The sequence below is a fragment of the Elephas maximus genome, chromosome 3 (assembly GCF_024166365.1).
Source record: "Elephas maximus indicus isolate mEleMax1 chromosome 3, mEleMax1 primary haplotype, whole genome shotgun sequence".
Taxonomy (NCBI): Eukaryota; Metazoa; Chordata; class Mammalia; order Proboscidea; family Elephantidae; genus Elephas; species Elephas maximus.
In genome coordinates this window covers 33,566,362-33,577,085 of record NC_064821.1, presented here as the reverse complement: position 1 = coordinate 33,577,085, position 10,724 = coordinate 33,566,362, and the positions used below count along the sequence as shown (strand labels likewise).

General features: G+C 39.8%; 1 protein-coding gene across 1 annotated transcript; it reads right to left on the bottom strand.

Moving 5' to 3' along the window:
* Nucleotides 1-5,368: 5,368 nt before the first annotated feature.
* LOC126071216 (olfactory receptor 7A17-like) lies at nt 5,369-6,289 on the bottom strand. The gene is made up of 2 exons (XM_049875460.1): nt 5,843-6,289; nt 5,369-5,557 (listed from the first exon to the last, which is right to left on the bottom strand). Exons 1-2 carry the CDS (start codon nt 6,287-6,289, stop codon nt 5,369-5,371), a joined length of 636 nt encoding a protein of 211 aa, XP_049731417.1.
* Nucleotides 6,290-10,724: the final 4,435 nt, after the last annotated feature.

Here is a 10,724-nt window from a genome sequence, read left to right as displayed (position 1 = left end):
CAATACCATTTACTATAAAAAAAAAAATACCACCGCAAAATATGAAATACCAAAAACAAAACAAAACCCGTTGCCATCGAGTCAATTTCATTGGTAGCAGCCCTATAGGACAGAGTAGAACTGCCACATAGGTTTCTAAGGAGCAGCTGGTGGATTCAAACTGCTGACATTATTATGGTTAGCAGCCAAATGCTTAACCACTCTACCATCAGCGCTCCAAATTATGAAATTCTTAGGTCGTTGTTTAGGTGTCATGAAGTCTGTTTTGACTCATAGTGACCTTATGTGCAACAGAAAGAAACACTACCCAGTTCTGTGTCATCCTCCTAAGTCTTGTTATGCTTAAGTGCATTGTTGCAACCACTCTGTCAGTGCTTCTCATTGAGGGTCTTTCTTTTTGTCGTTGAACCTCCACTTTACCAAGCATGAAGTCCTTCTCCACGGACTGAGCCCTCCTGACAACATGTCCAAAATAAGTGAGATGAAGTCTCACCAACCTCGCTACTAAGGAGCATTCTGGCTCTACTTCTTCCAAAACAGATTTGTTCATTCTTTTGGCAGTCTATCAAAACAAAGAAAGTCTGAGGAACTGTCACAGCCAAAAGGAGCCTCCAAAACAAATGATCACTAAATATAATGTGGTATTCTGGATGGGACATGTTGATAATAGGGGAAATTGTATGTGGAGTTCACAGGAACTGACTGTACTAATTTCAGAATTAAGTATCATCCTATAGTGAAAATGTAAGAACCTTCATTATAAGGCTGCTGTCTAGCTAGCCAGGTTCATGTTTCACTTTTCATTCCCTGCCTTGGTTGTTCTTAAGATACTAAATTCTATTTGGAATTTCCCATACACACCTTACAGTTGAATTAGCCCCCATATTTACTTCCCTGCTGCCACTTCCAGAAGTGCTCTACTCCTTTTCCACATGGAAGAACTCCAACGCCTCCTTCAAAGCTCAATAAAATTATAAGATACTCTATGCCCCCCAGGAAGACTCAAATCTTTTGTGATCCATTTCACCAGGATTACACTGCAACATCAGGATATTGCATTTATTTCTATATCTCTTGTCCTGTTTGGACTCTAGGCCTCTGAAGAGAACAACTATGGTTTACTCACTTCTTTACAATTTAATGCCTACCATACAGTGAGCCCTGGTGCCACAGTGGTTAAACATTCCATTGCTAACCAAGAGGTTGGCAGTTCAAATTCACCTGCTGCTCCTTGAAAACCCTGTGGAGTAGTTGTACTGGGTCCTTTAGGGTCAGTGCCTTAGGCTAGGTTCTCTAGAGAAGGAAAACCAACAAAGCATATAAATACATATATACATAGAGAGAGAATTTTATTAAGGAAGTGGCTCATGTGGTTTCAGAGGCTGGAACATCACAAGTCCATGAGTCAGGATAGAGGCTTTTCCTGGTTCAAGAAGATACAGAGGCTGGAAAACCCAAGAATGGCAAGTTAGAGCAGAGCTCTTGCTCACAGTCTTCAAAGATCAGTGATTCCCAAGATCAGCAGGCAAGACCACAGGTAAGCTGCCAGTTCAAGGCACAAGAGCCGCAGATTAGGCACACAAAAGCCAGCTGCTGGATCCAGTGCAAGCGGAATGCCACCAAGCCTTGCCAGAGTATTGCCTTATATTCGATGCAGGCCACATGCCCAAGGAAGCTCCCTTTCAGCTGACTGGGTGCTCACAGTAGATCCCATCATGGGGGTGATCACATATCAGATCTCAACAGGCAAGTTATCATAACATTATACTACTGCCAAAATACTCAGAATCATGGCCCAGCCAAGTTGACATGCAATCTTAAGCATCACAGTCACTATGAGTCAGAATTGACTGGCTAGCAACGGGTTTTACACAGTTACTACTGAATAAATATTTGTTGAAGGACTGAAAGAACAAATGTTTGAAGGAGGTTAAATAGAAATTCCCAACAATGGGGAAGAAAGGAGAAGTAGTGAGACAAGAAGAAATGCTCTCAGAGAGGCCCCATAACTGAGAGCCAACATCAAAGGAGACAAATATGAGAGAGAAGATATTTATTGCACACAGATCTGCCATCCAGAATCAGGGACTTTAGCTTGGCAAGACTTTGCATTATTAAACTTTTAACTTGTTTTTCCTGTTCTTGCCCCTAAAATTACTAACAATAAAAGGGGTTCCTCTCTCCATATCACATTACTCAGCACCTGGGAATATGCTGTAGCTCACCTAGATATTATCAGGGATGAGCTGGAGTTCACCGATACAGTTTCTTCCTTGGATGATTGATGAAGTTGAGAGTTCTACACCCAAGAAGAGCTGAGAGATGGAACCATTCATAAGGTCTCTGGAAGACAGAATTGTGTTTTCTCATCACCTGAGATAAATGAAGTATATTTGAGAGGGCACAGGGGAAGCACGGAAACACTGGTGGCATAGTGGTTAAGTGCTACGGCTGCTAACCTAAGGGATGACAGTTCGAATCCACCAGGCACTCCTTGGAAACTATGGGGGCAGTTTGACTCTGTCCTATAGGGTCACTATGAGTCAGAATCAACTCGATGGCACTGGGCTTGGTTTGTTTTTTTTTTTTTTTTTAGGGGAAGCATTTAGTTCCCATGGCTTTAGCAGCTGAATTCCCATGAACCTCGTTAATAAAGTAGTCTTTTGTCTCTCTAATCACTGAGAAACTTAATTCTATGGACATAGGACAGAAAAACAGAATGTAAACCTGTGCCAGTTTTGATCCTTGGATTAGAGGTTTGAAGCTCCATGTACGTCTCTTATCCCATTGGTCTCCTTTCTCCCAGGAGGACGATGCCTGTCTTTAGATGGGGTCTCTATAATTGCAGGGTGCCCCGTAATGATTAACTCATCTCTGATTCAGAAACAAACAAGATTCTGTGTACATTAAAGCATATTTATTATCCAGCTTTCAGTGTTGAATCTCAGTCATGGGACTCCCCACTCTAAGCAGCATTTCTCCTTGTTCCACTACTTTTCCTTTCTGTCCCATTGTTGTACCTGTGCAACCTCATTCAACCATTTTTTTTCAGTCGTTCAGTAAACATTTATTTAGCAGTTACTGTATGGTAGATACTAAATTATTTTCTAGAAATAAGGAGATATCTAATATATTGTTTCTTCTCTCACAGTCTAAACAGGGGAGGACATGGAAATAAACAAATGAAAAACCCTGAAAGGGCACACAAATCCTGGTAAATTGGAACCAAAAAGTAGCCCACTCTTCCTGGGAGACTGATGATGACTTTGTAGAGAAGCTGATAATTGTACTGAGCCTTACAGATGGAGATACGGCTTGTCCAGATGCATAAGCATTGATAGATCTCCAGGAACGGGCATCAGAAAGGAAAATGTGGGAGGTGCCCTGGCCATGCAATCGTTAAGTTCTGGGCTGCTAACCTAAAGGTTGGCAATTGAAATCTACGTACCCACTCTGCTGGAGAAAGACCAAAGATCTGCTCCAGTAAAGATTATAGCTTAAAAATTCTTTGGGGCAGTTCTACTCTGTCACATGGCATCACTTTGAGTAGAAATCAACTTAATGGTGCTTAACAACAACAAAAACAAGATGTGCTTAGGAAGTTACAAATAGCTCTCAGTAGCTGATCAACAATGAGGATCAGGTAACGAAAAGAGAAAAATAAATTTGGCTGAGAGGGCTAGCTGGATAACCAAGAGACAAGTTTTAGCTACAGAATTGACAATTAATTAAAATATTAGTGAGAGTCAATGAATTTTTTATAGCGAGGATATCCATGATGAAGCTCACCCTATGAAATGGTCACCTTGGGTCAGTGTGAAGAAGACACTGTTGCTGCTATCAAGGCTATAGAGACATGAAGAAGGAAATGCCACAGAGGAATTGAGGTTGGAGAGGTGAGGTATGAACAGAGATTGATTATTCCATAATGGGTAAAGAATTTGAGTTTTGGATGCTGAAAAAGTTTTTGAAATGGATAGTGGTGATGGCTACACAACATTGTGAATGTAATTAATTCTACTAAATTGTGCACTTAAAAATTATTACAATGGCCAATTTTACTTCACACATACTTTATCAAAATATAGTTTGTAAAAAAAAAAGACCTAAGAATATACAGCAAATGTTAACAGTCTCTGTCATTCACTTATTTCATGCTCTACAAATCATCCTTTCAAAAGAAAGTATGAACTACCAGTATATATTAGAATGGAAAGAGGACAAAGACTTAGGGAACTTTGAAAGAGATAGAATCACCCTATCCTAAAATACATACAAGTTATAGGAAGTTTGGTACCCACTATTGAGTCTACATCTTTACAATGTAGGGGTAGAGTGGACTGACACTCAATATCCATTTCTCCCTCCCTTGGTTCATGTTCCTGTACTGCAGAGGATGATAATTGGGAAACTCTTGTTCCCAGGATCACTAAAACCTTAAGTTTCACATGTGATTACTGGGATATTAACCAGATACAGGAGAGAATCAGAGGACAAAAGTGAGACAGATGCCTTGTATCAGCCAATCATGTGGCCAAACCTAGTTGAAGAGCATTGGGCTATTTGGAATAAATGAAACCAAATTTGCATGTCAGTGCCATCATGGGTGTCAAGAAGTGATGTGCCTACCCTTTGTTAAACAAGTACAAATATAGCAGGCACAGTGAGTCTTGAACTAACAATTGTAAGAAAAGATTCCTACTATCTGGATTGCAGAAACTGCTTTGTGTTTGTGGAGCCAATAATTTCAGTAGAGACTTCTTGATTCCACCACCTTCCTGATGATAGAGAAGGTATCAATGGTCTTAGTTGGTCTGGTTTTCAGTGTTGTTCTAGGAGTCATTCCCAATACTTCAGCCCTTTCTATAATTTAGTAAGTACATGTGTACAAATTCTCTGCTCTAAATATTTAACAACACTTCTGTTTAAAGAAAATAACCTATAGTAGCTGAATATTTCATAACAGAAACTGATTAGAAGAAACAGGCTTTCCAAAATGGGAATCTGGAAACTGATATTTCAACTTGTTGGGTTTGAGGACAATGATGGTGCTGTTCCCATGGGATCATGCTTTCCTGGTACTGCATAGCTATTAGTGAAATATTTGTTTCATAACGACTCATCTCCAGTCACCCTGAATGAATTGCCTACTTACTGAAGGGAAGATTTTGGTGTAAAAAAATTTTTTTTGAAAGAAATACAAGAAACGATAGTTTATAATGTATTAATATCAAGAAGATTGAATTCTGGGAATAATGCACATTTAGGAAATGATGAAAGCATCATGATTTAGGTCTTCATGATCTGGAGCTCTGTTGTTCATGAGTAACCCTTGAGAAAAATGATTCTGTTATGGAGAGAATATTTCTCAGCTGAAAAGTTTTTTTAGAGCCTGCTTTATGTCCTTGTTTCTAAGACTGTATATAAAGGGGTTTAACATGGGGGTGGCCACAGCGTACATCACGGAAGCTATTGTTCTGGCCATGGAGGTTTGGGTAGCAGCAGAACTGAGATATACCCCAAGCCCTGTAGCATAGAACAAGGAGACAACTGAGAGGTGAGACCCACAAGTGGTAAAGGCTTTGTACTTGCCCCCAGCAGATGAAATTCTCAAAATGGAGGACACTATCTTACTGTAAGAGAAAAGGATCCCAGTGAGTGGAATAACTCCCACAAGTCCAGTTGTAAAATACATCGCTAAGTCATTGGGGTAGGCGTCAGAACAAGCAAGTTGGACTACCTGATTAAGTTCACAGAAAAAGTGGGGGATTTCCAACTCTGTACAAAAAGACAATCGTAAAACCATTAAACCATGTAATAGAGAGTACAGAACAGTCAATAACCAGGATGTCAGAAGCAAGAGGCCACAGAATTTAGGGTTCATGATGACTGTGTAGTTCAGAGGGTGACAGATGGCCACAAACCGGTCATAGGCCATCACTGTCAAGAGGAAATTATCTAATCCTCCAAAGAGCATGAAAAAATACATCTGGGTGATGCAGCCCTCATAGGTAATAACTTTGCTCTGCATCTGGATGTTCAGCAGCATCTTTGGGACAGTGGAGGAAATAAAACAGATGTCTGCAAAAGAGAGGTTGGAGAGGAAGAAGTACATGGGCAGGTGTAGGTGGGAGTCTGTGATGATGGCCAGGATGATGAGCAGGTTCCCAGTGAAGGTGACCAGATACGTGAACAGAAATAGCCCAAAGAGGAGGGGCTGCAGCTCTGCCTCTTCTGAGAGTCCCAAAAGGATGAATTCTGAAACATGAGTTTGGTTTCCTGATTCCATGTAACTGATGAAACTCCTGGAAAAGAGAAAAGAGCAATGCAAACTTAGCCATAAGCAGTTCATGACAGCTTAACAGATATGTTGTTGTTTATATTTTAAACATGTTTAATTAATTCAATACATTATCCATAGATCTTGTGCCTTTTTGCTGACAATTTCTTGGAATCCCAAATGTTCTATCTTCTTGTTGAACCAACTAGATATCCTTGCCTCTAATCCCAAACTTTCCCAAGGCAATATTTTTCTCTGGAAATTCCCCCAAGACTCTGTTTTGTTCATTCAGCAAAGATTTTTCACCAATTCTTTTGTGCCAAGTGTTGTTTAAGGCACCAGAAACAGCAGTAAAAGTTAATTTTAAAATCCTTTCCTTTAAATGCTAGTCTAGGATATGTGTGTTGGGGATGGGGGTCAATAGACTAGGAATGAATCAGTAAATGATTTGTAGGGATTACAATTATGAAGTAAAATAATACAGGACAAGTAAGTTATACAGTGAAAAAGAAATGTTCCTTTGTATGGTCACCTCTGATAAGAGGTCTCTCAGCAGAAAATTTGAAGGCAGTAAGGATGCTACCCAAGCAGAAAACTGTGAGAAGAGCATTTTGGGCAGAGATACAGGCAGCACAAAGTCCACGAGCCAGGAGCATTCCATTTGGTAACAGCAAGGAGGATGAAGTAAGTGAAGTGAAAGAAGGAAGCTGGATTGAGGTTGTAGTTAACCGTAGAGAAGAAACAGGGGATCAGGTTATCCTGACACTGTAGAAGGCTCCATAACATGGAAGTCTACTGTTCATTTGTTATTCTTTACATTTATATGTATATATTATGTTACATCCAATACATTATATTATAGCATGGTACAACATGTTATAGCATATTATAATATATTATATTATACTATACTATCCATTATAATATACTATACTATACTATAACCACAACCAAATCAAACTTGCTGCAAAAGAGTCAGTTCTGACTCATAGCAACTCTGTAGGACAGAGCAGAACTGCCCCATAGGGTCTCCAAGGATCTGCTGGTAGATTCAAACTGCCAACATTTTGATTACCAGCTGAGCTCTTAACCACTGCGCCACCAGGGCTTTAAAGGGAGGAAAGATAATTAAAAGCTACATAGAATTCAGAGAGGGTAAGATGAGGAAGCAACTTCCTTGGGTGCTGGCAGTCTTACAGTTCTAGTGTTAGTCCCCACAATAACCAGAAAAATAATAATAGTGGAATTACCCAACTAGATAAATGTTTTCAATCTTTACAACTCAAAAGGAATCCTATACTCACACTACAAAGATAACTTACAAATATACTTCAGTAAATAATTGAAATAAACACATAGAAAAATTAGCAAAGGATTCGAACAAAGATTTTTAACTATTTTTTTCAAAATCCAGTGAGTTTGGGAGGTGTTTTGGTATAAGAAACAGGTACTAATATATCAGTGAAGTGCTAGTGAACTTTACCAACTCTTAAGGAAGAAATGATACTAATTCTCCACAATGTCTTCCAGAAAACAACAGCAAAGGAAACATTTCTTAACTCATCCTGTGAAGTCATCATTACCCTAATACCAAAACCAGATACAGACACTGTAACAAAGGAAACTACACACCGATTTCTCTCATGAACATAGATGCAAAAATCCTCAATCAGATATTAACATATTGAATTCAACAATGCAGAAAAAGAATTATACAACACCACCAGCTGGGATTTATCCCAGGTGTGAAAGACTACTTCAAAATTTGAAAATCAATTAATGCAACACCCTACATCAACTGACTAAGGAAAAAAAAAATTATATCGATTGAAGCACAATAAGCATGTGATAAAATTCAAAATCCATTCATGATAAAAATTCTCAGAAAACTAAAATAGATGGAACTTCCTTGCCTTGATAAAGAACATCTACAAAATATTTGGAGCCCTGGTGGCACAGTTGTTAAGAGCTCAGTTGTTAACCAAAAGGTCAGCTGTTCGAATCCACCAGCCACTCCTTGGAAACTTTAAGGGCAGTTCTACTCTGTCCTATAGGGTCAGCTAGCAACATGCTCAATGGTTAAAACTAGACACTTTCCGCTTTAGATAAAGAACAAAGCAAGGATGTTCCCTCTTACCACTTCTATTTAAGATTATACTCCAAATGCTAGCTAGTGCAACAAGATAACAAAAGAAATAAAAGGTACACAGATTGGGAAGGAAGAAAAAAATGCTGTCTTGTTCACAGAAGACATCATCGTCTATGTAGAAAATCTCAAAAAATCAACAACAACAAAACTCCTGAAACTAATAACAAAGGAGAGCAAGATGACAGTTGTTGTTGTTAGGTGCCGTCGAATCGGTTCCGACTCATAGCGTCCCTATGCACAACAGAACGTAGCACTGCCTGGTCCCGCGCCATCCTTACAATTGTTGCTATGCCTGAGCCCATCGTTGCAGCCACTGTGTCAATCCACCTTGTTGAGGGTCTTCCTCTTCTCCTCTGACCCTGTACTCTGCCAAGCATGACGTCCTTCTCCAGGGACTCATCCCTCCTGACAACATGTCCAAAGTATGTAAGATGCAGTCTCGCCATTCTTGCCTCTAAGGAGCATTCTGGCCGCACTTCTTCCAAGACAGATTTGTTCATTCTTTTGGCAGTCCATGGTATAGTCAATATTCTTCACCAACACCACAATTCAAAGGCATCAACTCTTTTTCGGTCTTCTTTACTCACTGTCCAGCTTTCAAATGCATATGATGCGACTGAAAATACCTTGGCCTGGGTCAGGCACACCTTAGTCTTCAGGGTGACATCTTTGCTCTTCAACACGTTGAAGAGGTCCTTTGCAGCAGATTTGCCCAATGCAATGGGTCTTTTGATTTCTTGACTGCGGCTTCCATGGCTGTTGTTTGTGGATCCAAGTAAAATGAAATCCTTGACAACTTCAATCTTTTCTCCGTTTATCATGATGTTGCTCATTGGTCCAGTTGTGAGGATTTTTGTTTTCTTTATGTTGAGGTGTAATCCATACTGAAGACTGTGGTCATTGATCTTCATTAGTAAGTGCTTCAAGTACTCTTCACTTTCAGCAAGCAAGGTTGTGTCATCTGCATAACACAGGTTGTTAATGCCTCTTCCTCCAATCCTGATGCCCCGTTCTTCTTCATATAGTCCAGCTTCTTGTATTACTCAGCATACAGATTAAATAGGTATGGGGAAAGAATACAACCCTGATGCACACCTTTCCAGACTTTAAACCAATCAGTACCCCCTTGTTCTGTCCAAACAAATGCCTTTTGATCTATGTAAAGGTTCCCCATGAGCACAATTAAGTGTGCTGGAATTCCCATTCTCCGCAGTGTTATCCATAGTTTGTTATGATCCACACAGTTGAATGCCTTTGCATAGTCAATAAAACACAGGTAAACATCCTTCTGGTATTATCTGCTTTCAATGAGCATCCATCTGACATCACCAATGATATCCCTGGTTCCATGTCCTCTTCTGAAACCCATCTGAATTTCTGGCAGTTCCCTGTCGATATACTGCTACAGCCGTTTTTGAATGATCTTCAGCAAAATTTTGCTTGCATGTGATATTAATGATATTGTTCTATAATTTCCACATTCAGTTGGATCATCTTTCTTGGGAATAGGGATAAATATGGATCTCCTCCAGTCAGTTGGCCAGGAACCTATCTTCCATATTTCTTGGCATAGACGAGTGAGCACCTCCAGCGTTGCATCTGTTTGTTGAAACATCTCAATAGGTACTCCATCAATTTCTGGAGCCTTGTTTTTTGCCAGTGCCTTCCGAGCAGCTTGGACTTCTTCCTTCAGTATCATCAGTTCCTGATGATATACCACCTCTTGAAATGGTTGAATTTCGACTAATTCTTTTTGGTATAATGACTCTGTGTATTCCTTCCATCTTCTTTTGATGCTTCCTGCATCATTTAATATTTTCCCCATGGAATCCTTCACTATTGCAACTCAAGGCTTGAATTTTTTCTTCAGATGACAGTATACAAAGTAAATATGCAAAAGACAAGTAGTCATCTAGTGCTGCTATAACAGAAGTACCAAAAGTGGATACCTTTGACAAAGAGAAATTTATTTTCTCACATTCTAGTAGGCTAGAAGACCAAATTCATAGTGTCAGCTACGGGGAAGTCTTTCTCTCTGTTGGCTCTGGAGGAAGGTCTTTCTCATCAATCTTCCCCTGAAATGGGAGCTTCTCTACTCAGGAACCTCGGGTCTAAAGGATGCGCTCCACTCCCGATGCTTCTTTCTTGGTAGTAAGAGGTCCCCCTGTCTCTCTGCTTGCTTCTAGCTTTTATATCTCAAAAGACTGCCTCAAGACACAATCCAATCCCGTAGGTTGAGTCCTGCCTCACTAACACAACTGCTGTCCATTCTCCCTCATTAACATCATACAGGCA